Source organism: Penaeus monodon, chromosome 6, assembly GCF_015228065.2.
Source record: "Penaeus monodon isolate SGIC_2016 chromosome 6, NSTDA_Pmon_1, whole genome shotgun sequence".
NCBI lineage: Eukaryota > Metazoa > Arthropoda > Malacostraca > Decapoda > Penaeidae > Penaeus > Penaeus monodon.
Window position 1 is genome coordinate 56,898,106 of NC_051391.1, and position 12,500 is coordinate 56,910,605.

Sequence of the window (12,500 nt, forward strand, 5' to 3'; positions counted from 1 at the left end):
CCTTTATTCCCTCTTCCTCCTCTTCCCATCTTTCTCTCTCTCCTTTCCCTTTCTCTGGCTTTCGTTTTTTATCAATATATATTTTTTTTAAGTTCTAGGTTTGAGGTAAGTTCCGATTTTTTTTTTTTTTTTTTCTCGAATTGTTATGGAATAAAAAAAAAAGGCTTTTTAATCAACTGGATTTTTTTTTTCCGGTTTTCCATTCGTTTCATTTTTTTTTTCTCTCTCTCTCTCTCTCTATTTATTCGTTTACTGGTCTATTTTAACGCCTTCAACGCCACGTTCCTGTTACATACACGTCACGGATTTTTTTTTTTTTTTATAAAAAGGGTTGGAAAACATCGTGTATTTTGTTCTTGCAATTCAGGAAAATCTTGTGTCCCGAGCAGGCGAGAGGAGGAAGGCGAGAGGGAAGGAGACGAATTCCCCGATGAAGAAAAATGGATAAACAATCCCCTGGAAAAAAAAAAAAAAAATGACGGGAATTTTCGAAGGTCGCGAAGATGGGAAAAGTCTCGCCTCTTCATCTGCGCCGTCTTTGCCCGTCCCCCGCGCGCCTCGGGGGACTCTACACCCACCTTCTGATACACTTTGCGAATCTTCTTCTTATTTCTGGTTGCCTTGTCGCCCACATCGGCCATACTAATCCTCAGCAGGACATTTTCCCGAGTCGCAGCGCTGGCCAAGGAGCCTCTACGAAGCAGCCATGTTGGAGTGTTGCTCGACGGGCATAGAAAACGGGGCCGAGGGAAAACGGGAAGAAAGAAAACGGGAAGGAGAGAAAACGAGAGGGTAGGGATCCCGAGTGTAAGGTGATGTGGCTCTCGGGGAGGGGTTGGGGTTTATTTATTTTCTAGTTTTTTTTGGTTGTGGGGAGGGAATGGTTGGGTTTGGATAAATGTGTATGTGTGATTAATGGGGTTTTGTGTAGCGGTGGGGTAGGTGTTGGTTGAGGGAGGAAAATGAGGAGGGAGTGATCCTAAGTGTAACGTGATGTAATTATATAAAAATAATTTTTTCGCTTTGATTTCTTTTATTAGAATTATAACTTTGGTTAAATAAATTAGTGTATAACAGTTTTGCACCATTTCAATTACCGATGTGTGGACAGTATTGAAAAAAAAGGCTTTTTATTCTAGATGTATTGCGCCATATTGGTTATGATAATCGATTATAAGTAACTAAATATCTTTATTTATAGAAATATTAAAAGATTTGTTTTCTAAAATCAAATAAATGGTTACCGAGAAATATTTCTTCTGTATAAAACATTTTTATGTGATTTTTTACTATCACAAATAATGATAGATATCAGAATCATAGATTTAAACTAAATGGCGTATGAATATGTAATATTAGAAGTAATCTCTTCAATATAAGATTTTGAGGACTAATCGAGTATTTATTTTCCAAATGTCATTTATCCTCACGCTCCCTTCAAGTTACCATTCCGTCGACTTCAAACGAAAACCCTTCTTTCCCTATTTTACAACACTCCGCCCAAAACCAATCCCACATAAACCAAGAAACCCTAACGCTAATAAATAAAAAAACCCAGAAAACCTCCAAAGCGTCCCTAGAAATCAGCCCTTTGTCCCCGGCGCTATAGGAAGTCGACGGTCCAGCGCGAACCTGCCGACAAACATCAACAAGCGAGAGGAAGACGAAGGAAGGAAGAAGCAGAGGAAGCAACAGCAACGCTCGCGAAAAAATGCCGCAAGACACGACCAAAACCGAGAAGAAGGAGAACAAGAAGGACGAAGAGAAGAAGGATGGGGATCTCAAAGAGGAGCTGGTAAGCTTTGTCTTGGCGGAAGTTTTTTTTCTTCTCTCAGGGAATGGAGGGGAAATTTTTCTCCAGGTCTTTCTTGTGTTTGAAAATTGATTTACTCTTCTCTCGTTTATCGCCGCGGGAGGATTGAACTACGTGGCTTATATCTATCAAAACCCGCTGAGCGCCTTCTCTCTGGAATTTATAATATATTTGGGTTTTTCTTCGCTCGTCGAAGGTGACATTTCTCCCTTCGTAATAGACATGTCACTTTAAAGGGCTTTTTTGACGTGTTCTTTGTGGGATAACTCTCAGGACAATTCTTAGTGGAGGCTGGGCATTGGTAATAGTAATGCGTTTGATGTAAATTGGCATCAGTTAAGTGGACAGCCAAGGATGCTTTGAGATTTGTCAACAAAGGCCTATCGAGTCTACTGTGGTAGTTAAGAGCTTGTATCTAGTCCGAGTGATTTGTCGTCAAGCAAGGAACGGCAGATGTTAATTTAGAAATGATGCCTGGTGGTGGTTTTTGGGTGAACACTACTTTCTCATTGGATTTGCAAGTGACGCCCAACTGAATTCCGAGAGGACACCTGTGTTTTCGGACGGCACTTGTCAGGTTTTGAACGAATCGAGCACGCATTCCAAAGGAGGCTCAAATACAATAATCCCTGATAGCCGAGGAGGGCATGACTAGTATTGGGGGAATTGTAGGATAAAAAAACAAAGGTACTTCTAGTAATTCCTAGTGATTGGGGGCTTTCCCTTCTGAATCCTCCTGCTTCCCACCTAGTCTGCGGGATAGAACTTGGGCAGATATCTGGATTTCATGCCATTGATTTCTTGCATTGCCCAATAAATCTGGAGTGGCCAGCCTGCGAGTTGTCAGAATCCTTGTTGTTGCTGTTGGAAGTAATTGTGACTATTATCCTGTTGTTCAATATGTTATCATATTTTGTATGTGAAGAGTAAAATAGTTTTTCCAGCACCTTATGCAGAGCTGTGACAGAACTGATTTGAATTTCAAGGGACGTCCCTTGGGTCTGGCTTCTATTAGCACATGATTACCTTGCTCGTTCTCGGAGATGGGTCGCTAGTGTCTATCGATACGTCACAGCCTACTAGAATTCCCATTGGCTCATTTGATTTCATTATGTCATCCACTACAATTCCTTCCGAGTATTTTGTTGTTTCCTTGATTTCCCGTTGTTTTTTCTTGTTGCTGGAAGAGTACATCTCAGGGAGTGTCTGGAAATCCTAAGTTTTATATCCTCTCTACCTTATTATTAGTTTGGGAATAAGATGTTTTTGTAAAAATATCTCTTAGAATGTTACATTCTGTTAGATCCTAGTCAGCAAAATCTTCACCTTTGCCAAGTCTACAAAGCTTTTACCTTGGATATTTGTGGCAGGATAGAGCCCGAGCAACTATCTGATTTTTGTAACAATTTGGCCAATTTCTCATCCAGTAGATCCAGAATAGTCAGCTTGTGCTTTGTCAGGATCCTCCTTGTTGCGGTTGGCAAGATTTAGGAACATTATCCACTGCTTCATTTTGTTATAGCCATATTATTTTGCTGAATAAAGGGAAATAAAACGCTCCAGCACATTACCCTAGTCACAATGAGATTGATTGGAATTTAAACTCGACTGACTTCCCTTGGGTCCAGCTTCCATCATCATGTAATTATCTGTTATGATTCTTTATGGTATGGACACAGGGAAAACTGATGATTCTCTTGTGGAGGAAAAAAGTTTGTCTCCAATATCAGAAATAATCTGCAGACATGAGTGGTAACGCCACAAATAAAGGAAAAAGATTGCAGAAAGCACTGCTCACAGCCTAAGGCCACTCAGTGCTCCCAAGTTTCAGCTCTTTCTTGCTGTGCTTACCGAGGTGAAGTAATGTTTGCCCAATCAGTCCTCCCCTCGCCCACTTGTGGAGACATAAATTATTGAATTATGAAATGGAGTTCGGCTTTTAGTCTCTGGCAAGTGCATCTGTATTGTAAAGAATTAAGAATGTTATTTCCAATAATACCTTTTCAGATGAATCCAGTGCTTATTCCTTTTGCAAAAGAAGCATAGTTGTGATATCTGCCCTGATAGCTGGGGAAACCATGATAAGTACAAGGGAAATTGTAAGGTAAAAGCAAATGATTGGGGTAAATAATTCAATAATCCAGTTATTGCAATGCCCAGTAATTAGGGGTCTCTGTCTCTTTCTATCCCTCGCCTTCTTTGCAAAATCTTCATCTTGTATGTTTTGGCAGGATAGAGACTGAACAAATTCACAATATTTACTTGGCCCCCCCTGCCTGGTCTGAAAAATCCTGTATGTTTTAGCAGGTGAGAGCCCAAGGAACTATGTTGTATTTGGGTAATTTACCACAAACAATAATTCCAGAAGGGGAGCCTGAATGGTGTTGGGATCATCCTCGTTGTTGTTGGTCTGGATTAGGACTGCTATCTGCCATTCCTTTTCATTATTTTCATGATATTTTGCTATAAAAAGCAAAACAGTTTTCCTCGTTATTGCTCCTCCTTGTAACCACAAGGAGCCAGAAAGTTACAATGTGACATAAAGCTGGAGGCTGTTTCCTCTATCACTTTTATAACAACTATATACACAGCTAACACACATACTACACTCTAAGGTAACCTTTGAAGGTGTAGGTCATGAGATCGTTAACCCACTTTTACTGGGGATGACATGTTCACTTGCTAAAAAATTGTCTTCACTCGCTCTGACGTAACAGTATGATAATGAAAATGGTGGGGAAAAGTGCTGTGAACTCAACATGATATTAGTATATTAGGTGTGATCCAAGTAACCAAAGTCCTAAATAATGGTGACAATTCAAGTAGATGAAAGGGGAAATATTAGAGATTTAATTCTTTTGATAGTTTGTGTTATTGCCACCAGCTTGCCAAACACTGGCAAGTCTACACATTATGGATGCCACTTAACACTGCTGTTAACAGGCATCCATCTGCTTAGCAGAATTGCCCATGCTGTAGTTGCTGGGGCAGTCATGATATGGCCATTGCGGGTATGATCTTGGAGGAAGTTTCTGCCCATAACTGCCCAGATGAGGTAAAATGGCTATGGCTCAGGGAACATCTTGGCCCTCACTGATGGTAGAAATGTCCAGGACTTCTATGCAAGCGTAAATCTGCAGAGCCTGACATTTATCAACTCCCTGACCTTGCTGTTGTGGATCCACCCAAACACCCAGCAGTTTCTAACAGTCTGCACAATGCACTGTTCTGCAAAGTCCCACTGGATGTTGCTAGCAGAACAAAAGGGGTCTGCATCCCTTGCAGCAGTTATGGCCTGTTTAAAGAATATTAATAATAAATAAATAAGAGGAAAATGACTAATGGTAAGAAGACAAGGCAACTAACTGCCAGCCATGCCCCCGTCTCAAAGCCAGTCTTCTGTGAGGGATGTTGCCTCTGAGCATTAAATGGTTTTCATTATCTCATGATATTCATGCATTTCAATGCAAGCTTCCTATTTGTCTTTCATATAGCACATAGATGTATAGTTTTGAATGACATTTACTTGATCTTTCTCTCATGCATCAAAGGTGCACACTTGGATTTGTCTCTAGTGGATCTGGTTACCTGGTGTTGCTGGATCCACAGAAACGCTGTTAACTTCAACGTACCTAATCTTCTTGATATTTCAGTTCTTGATAGTCCCTCAGAGTAAAACACAATAATGAGGTTAAAAATGGTCTAACCATATCAACTCCAAAACACTATTCAAATACATCATGAAGCTTCATCTGTTTCAAGCTTTCAAAACAAAAGTCCCAACCATTCCGATTTGACTCCTAGTGATTGTTTCGGTTTCATCATCTCCCAAGTAAAGGTATTTCATTTAGTGACTGTACATGCCCACTGAGAGTTTACTTTATTAATTGTGTTTTCCTTGATTTTTTATACTGTATATAATTTTTTTATTACTATTAATATAAAAATCATGCCATTAATGATAGTAATTGTAGCATAGATATTAAAAGCTTGAAAAAAATCCCTAGAAACAAAGGAAGGAAAAATCAAGTGAAATAGGCATACAGTTGGACTCCGTGGTGGCTGAACACTTGTGGAGCCTCTGTATGTTAACACATTTCACAAGACAAAACTGCAAACAGACATTAAACATTCCTGGCAGCAATTGGGCAATGTGGAATGTTAACAACAATGGAACTACTGAGAAACCTAGGAAAATGTGTGTTGTCATGTGGTAACTATGCATTTCATGGAGTGCTATCTATTGATTGGATGGAATAGTAAGGGTAAGAGTATCCTGTCCTGATGATTGTTGACACAGGGGCCACAGTGATGAAGATATGGACAAAGTCGTCCATTTTGCTGCATGATTGTGCAGGACATTTGTTTTCCAAGGTTGGGTACAACTGGCTGCAGTGGTCAATGAACGAACACCTCTTGTATGGTGGCCATAGAGTTCTAACCCTGTTGATACCTCTTTTTTAGCATACACTATTCAGTTTTATTAATGTTTTACCCTGAGATTCCTGTTTTAAGTTGGGCTTCTGCCTGCTATCTAGGCCCAGTGTTTAGGATATTGGGGGTTTCTCTGTTTTAACCTGTTCTGGACAGGATCAAGATATACTTGACTGCAAAGTTTCTGGTCTGACAATAGTTGTCAAGTGTGTGTTCAGGGTTTGTAGTTTAAAATATGTCAGAGCATACTATACAGTATAGGAGAGTCTTGACCTTTACATGAGAAACCATACCCTTCAAATTTGGCTAAAAACTTTTTTCACATGTTTGTAACTGTTTTTGTCTTTTACCTCACAAGCAGCTACTTGAGTGTAGTGAACCTATCACTTAGCCAGTGCAGCCTTTTGGTCACCATTTTTTATGTTAATTTCCAGATATTTCAGTATCAGAGGATGTAAGGAAACCATTAGTACCATTATTGTATTTGGCTGTATTCATTTTATTTATCCATGGAACTAGTGGAAGATCTGTATTGCTAGCAAGTCTATGGTAGAGATTTGCATAGCTTTCCTGTTGCCACTGAGGCAGGAGCAGTTGGATTACATTCCACCACAGTGATATTTGGTTCACTTTCCATGAAATATAAGGGATCCATTGGGTAGGAAGTGATCCATTAGTAGTGTCTGGAAACTGAAGGGAGCTCAGGAGGTTTACTTTTGCAGCAAGCACGGGGCAGGTGGGCAGAGTACTATCTCAGCTTCCACCTGTATGTCAGGGATGTATTGAGGTAATGAAAGTTAGGACCAGGTCAAGTGTTTACTCAGGAGTGGGTACAAGGGCCAATGTGTTTAACCCATAATTGACGGGTAGCATTCATAGTGGCCTGGGCCTCGCTGCCGGGGGCTTATATCGTCGCCCGAGCATGCGCAACCACTCATGCCAAATACCAGCATCCCATGCTGTTTCTTCGTAATACTACGAAGATATGTTGTATTTTCAATTTTCATTATTTTTTACAGTCTCTACTTGCCAAACTTCGAGACTGAAGGGTATTTTTGTTGTTATATAGACTCCATAGTTGATAATTATTCGGTCTATAGTCCGAATAAAATAAGCAGTGTGTGGCATCATGGAGTTGAAATTGTCGGTTTGTTGCATGGTAAAAATGAGAAAGTGTTAGAACCGACTTAATCACACTTTCACTGGCAAAAATATAATCTTTTGCCGTGATTGTAACAAATAAAAACTCATGGCATGTCCATGCATACTCTATGGCATGTGCGTACGTGCCCCCGGCAGATGGTCCCGCCATGCCATGGCATGTATGTACATGCCACCCGTCGGCAATGGGTTAAGGATCACCATAGTAGCAGGTGGTGCCAGTGCCATAGTTAAATGGACTCGTCTGTAGTTTGACTTCGCTGTGGTTTGGTCTGTGATGAACCTCCTGTCATCAGATTTATGTGGACTATAATATAGAAATGTCAAATGTGAATAAATGCATGTTGTAGCTTAAACACATGCTAGGGCCTTGAGTCCTCATCCTTACTCTAAGAAAGTGAACCTCTCTGTAAATGATTTATGTACGAATTCCATAGCTTGCACCAAGGTATGTAGTAGCAGTAAATGGAAGTGTTAACCCTCCAAGAGTTAAAGTATTTCTCATGCTACAAAAAAAGTTTTTTGATTCAGAAGTTAAGTTGGTATTGGTGGACTGATCAAGGAACAAGAGAAACAGGGTTGAATGCTTGTATTTTTTATTCTGTAAATACATTTATGTTACATTTAATGTGTTTTACTCAAGAATATTCTTGGAGTTCTCTCTCCCATTCTCCGTTTCTCTCACATACTTTTCCGTTTAGTGATTAACCCATGGTCGTTTCAACAGAAGAAAGAGTTTTGAAATTGGCAGTGATGTTAGATGTTTTCCCCCTGCTTCCAAAAAATTGGTACTGTGCAAAAGGGATTTGAAACTAGCCTTACCTCAATTTAGCATATAGGAGCCCTTCCCTATCCTGATGGTCCTGTTAATGTTACTGTCCTTAAATGTAAACATGTGTTTGTAATTGTATAACTTCATCATTTTCTCCTTTACAGTCTGAAGAGGACAGACTGCTGCAGGAGGAGCTGAACATGCTGGTAGAGCGGCTGCAGGAATCCAATGTGGATCTTTACAAGCCAGCGCTGGAGCAGATCCGCTCCCTCATCCGCTCCTCCACCACGTCCATGACCAGCGTCCCCAAACCCCTCAAGTTCATGAGGTCGCATTACCAGACCATGAAGGTGGGAAACACCTCAGGCCTTTTTCTCTTTCTCCTCTTGAGGTCCTTGCTTGCTTTTGTCTCTCTCTCTCTCTCATACATTTATTGGTCCTTTTTACTTCCAGTCATCAATGTCTGAGGTAGTTTTTAGTGATTTACTTGTAAATTTTTGTTCCAGGGGGAAGCATTAGATTCAGTTATTATTAGGATAATAATAATAAGTCATAAAAACATCTTATGTAGTTTTTATAATTAGTTTTTTCTTCCCCCCCAAAAAAAAAAAAAAAAAAAAAAAAAACATGGAGTTGAATTTCAGATTGAGTAACTTATTTTGAGATTAAGCAAAACTCTTGGAAATTTTTAATTAAACTTTGTGCCCATTTTTCAATTTTTGATTAGTAGATACCCAAAATAGAAATTTTTATATTTTTATGACTATAATACTATTGAACAGTAAGTTGCAATTTAAAAATCTATAGTTTGATTTAAGATTGGTTAGGGTTGATAATCTATATGGAACAATAGTTTCTATTTATTGTGTACCACAGCTTTTGTAGAATTAGCCTGTCATAGAGACAAGAATTGGCAATTATTAGGTAAAATAATAAGGTTAGGTATTCATTTCACTAGAGTCAGCTATGTGTATTATTCACAGGACATATACAACAACATCAAAGACAATGCCCTAAAGAAGTTTGCGGCTGACATCGTCTCTGTCTTGGCCATGACTATGTCTGAGGAACGCGAATGCCTAAAGTACCGCTTGCAGGGCCAGCGTGGAGACATTGGAGATTGGGGCCATGAATATGTCAGGTCAGACTCTTTGTTGTTATTGACATTATTTCCTAGTTCCCATGGCAGCAAGTTACATACTTTGTAAATAGTTTTTAAAATAATTTTTTGCAAAATAAATCCATGGTGCCTTTTGGGAAATGATTTAGCCCCTTACAATATACCTTTGTAATTTGTGTAAAGTACAGGTTTAGTTTACTTTCTGTGACATGTCAGTTGTACTTACTGAACCCACTTATCACAATATACAGACATTTGGCTGGAGAAATTGCACAGGAATGGGAGACATTGGGCGAGGACGATGATGCCAGGAGAGCCGAGCTGATCAGTGAAGCCCACGTCATTGTCCCCTACCACATGCAGCACAATGCAGAGGCAGAGGCATGTGACCTGCTTATGGAGATGGAACAGCTGGAGCTCCTCACTTCACAGGATTACGTTGATAAGGTAAAGGAGAAACTCACCAGAGTCTGAGTGTGCTCATGGAATCTTTTGTCAGAGATCTTGAGAATATTAGTAGAATTTACAAGACATAGTGTGTATATGCAGTATATAAGAAAAAGTAAATGTAATAGGACTGCAATCTAAAGAAATAATAAGATTATACAAGTCACCATTATCATTATTTATTTACCTATTTTTTCTTTCTTTCTATGAAGGATGCCTACTCTCGAGTGTGCTTGTACCTGACCAGCTGTGTACCTTATGTGCCAGACCCTGAGAACACCAACCTGATTAACACGGCACTTCAGCTGTATCGTAAATTTGGGCAGTACCCACAGGCCATGAGACTGGCTCTCCAACTCCATGACTTTGATCTCATTAAACAGCTATTTGATGAATGCCCAGACAAGCTGGTTAGTCCCCTTCCCTCCTACATTGTGATATTTATTTGCTTCTATCATTTTTATAAGTCTATGGCATGTCAGGATTCATTTATATGTTGTTTTTGCCTTTTTTTTCTTTCCTGCTCCAGGTGAGAATGCAAGTGGCCTTCATGCTGGGCCGTCAGCAGGTGTTCCTGGAGCTGCCGGAGGACATGGATGACTACGAAGACCTGACTGAGATCCTTTCCAACTCCCACCTGAACACTCACTTCCTCTCCCTTGGGCGTGAGGTTAGTATGTTACCCGTTGGAACTGGATCATGGAATGCTTAGTACTAGTCATGTAATTGGCATTTATCTATTTTATCTTCTTTGTCTCTTTTATTCACTTCTATATCTTGTTTTGTTGTTTGTCCTGATTTTTTCCTTTTTAAAAGTTCTAGAGAGCACAAGCACAAAATATTTATTGGCCAGGGGTTTATATAATTCATTTTTGCTTCTGTTATATCTTAGCATTATTTCCTCATTAGTAACTGTTTTCTGTTATTACTATTTTAATTATCATCAGTGAGCCATAATCTGCATACCTGCGGTAAAAGCATAAACTAAGTAGATTTTCAAGTAAACTCAGACTTAAGGTCTAAAAATGGCTAAAAGGGAAGAAAGAAGGAAACATTTGTTCAAGTGTTACATTGGCTCCTCTTCAAATTGAAACTTAACAAACTGCCTCAATTACCAGTTGGACATCATGGACCCCAAGACCCCAGAGGACATTTACAAGTCTCACTTGGAGAACAACCGGCCCACCTTTGGCCCTGGCCAGGTTGACTCTGCCCGCCAGAATCTCGCTTCCTCCTTCGTCAATGGTTTTGTTAATGCTGCCTTTGGAACAGACAAGCTGCTCACAGAGGACGGAAATAAGTGGCTGTACAAAAATAAGGAACATGGTAAGTGTTTTGTACAGTGATGGTAGTTTTTTTCTGGATATTAATCAGTCAGCAGAGACATTTTGAAGCTTATATTTAAAAATCTGCTCTTACCTTTTTGGTGCTGTTATAAGTTCATTGATCAGAAAAACTAAGAATGTTTAAATTCCAGGTATGTTGAGTGCAACAGCTTCACTTGGTCTGATCTTACTGTGGGATGTTGATGGAGGTCTGACACAGATTGACAAGTACCTTTACTCCTCTGAAGACTTCATTAAGTCTGGTGCCCTTCTGGCCTGTGGCATTGTCAACAGTGGTGTGAGGAATGAGTGTGACCCTGCTCTTGCCTTGCTCTCTGACTACATCGGACACAAAACTATGGTTTGTGCTGAGTCTTGCTGTTCTATTTGTCTATATTAGGTTGTTTTTCAAACTGAATAATGGCTATACAGAAATATATCAATATTGTGCAACAGGAAACAAACATAGGATTTGTTTTCCAGGTCATTCGTATTGGAGCCATCCTTGGCCTGGGGCTGGCCTACTCTGGAAGCAACAGAGAAGCTGTCCTCAACGTCCTCACTCCAGTTCTGTCAGATGAGAAGAGCTCCCTAGAGGTAGTGGGCATCACTGCTTTGGCATGTGGAATGATTGCAGTGGGTACAACAAACCAGCTGGTTGTGGAGGCTCTAGTCACGACACTTTTAGCTAAATCTGAGACTGAACTTAAGGACACATATGCCAGATTCATTTCCCTTGGACTTGCTCTTGCATACCTTGGTGAGTGCAAATTTTTATCCTATATGCTGACTTGTTTTTGTGGCAAATTATTATTGAGTTATATGCTTTTATTTTTCTGTGGATTTTTCTTTTGATATTGTGTTGCCTGTGAGAAATTTAAATATTTGTTTTCTCAGGTTGCCAAGACAAATGTGAAGTGGTCCTCTCCTGCATCGAAAACCTCCCTGCGCCCTTCCGTCAGATGACAGCCACCCTGATTGAAGTCTGTGCTTATGCGGGAACGGGTAATGTTTTGAAGGTATGTATGTTCTTCAGTTCTTAGCCCAAAGAAAGTGTTGAGACTTGAATAAATAAATAGATATTTCGTTAAGTAGCTCTGATGAGGACAGGAAACTATGAGAGCGGGGATGAACTTAAGTAGATGAATGTTTTCAAAGTAAATGTGATTAAAACTGTTTGTACTAGAAATGAATAAGGGAAGACATCAAAGGGAAATTTGGCTGAGATACATTAGTCAAGAAATAGAAAAAAGAGAGCAAAGTGTTTGCACACAAACTATAGAGGGTGAAATAATTAAATATTGTTAGAGAAAGCCTGGGATTTTTTTTTTTTTTTACAAATGTGTCAAGATACCATTTAGCTGTAGATGGAAGGACAAGATTTAGTTACAAGATAATGTAAATTTAACCATCTGAATAGTATTAAGG

The 12,500-nt window shown here is 39.6% G+C and overlaps 2 protein-coding genes across 3 annotated transcripts in view; one reads left to right on the forward strand and one right to left on the reverse strand.

The window, feature by feature from the left end:
- Positions 1 to 772, reverse strand: part of LOC119574694 (protein SMG9-like) — a 13,955-nt gene extending 13,183 nt beyond the window's left edge. The window contains exon 1 of one of the 2 annotated variants that reach the window (XM_037922084.1): positions 579 to 772. The gene's annotated coding sequence lies outside the window, so the exon portion shown is untranslated. The remainder of the gene's footprint in view (positions 1 to 578) is intronic. The other variant, XM_037922085.1, reaches the window with a different exon arrangement.
- Positions 773 to 1,613: 841 nt separating this feature from the next.
- The window catches only part of LOC119574693 (26S proteasome non-ATPase regulatory subunit 2-like), a 15,084-nt gene continuing 4,197 nt past the window's right edge, over positions 1,614 to 12,500 (forward strand). Inside the window, exons 1-10 of the mRNA XM_037922083.1 lie at positions 1,614 to 1,795; positions 8,345 to 8,530; positions 9,164 to 9,321; positions 9,552 to 9,747; positions 9,960 to 10,157; positions 10,277 to 10,417; positions 10,866 to 11,073; positions 11,225 to 11,433; positions 11,556 to 11,832; positions 11,970 to 12,091. Coding sequence (XP_037778011.1) covers positions 1,712 to 1,795; positions 8,345 to 8,530; positions 9,164 to 9,321; positions 9,552 to 9,747; positions 9,960 to 10,157; positions 10,277 to 10,417; positions 10,866 to 11,073; positions 11,225 to 11,433; positions 11,556 to 11,832; positions 11,970 to 12,091 — 1,779 coding nt within the window. The 5' untranslated portion in view covers positions 1,614 to 1,711. The remainder of the gene's footprint in view (positions 1,796 to 8,344; positions 8,531 to 9,163; positions 9,322 to 9,551; positions 9,748 to 9,959; positions 10,158 to 10,276; positions 10,418 to 10,865; positions 11,074 to 11,224; positions 11,434 to 11,555; positions 11,833 to 11,969; positions 12,092 to 12,500) is intronic.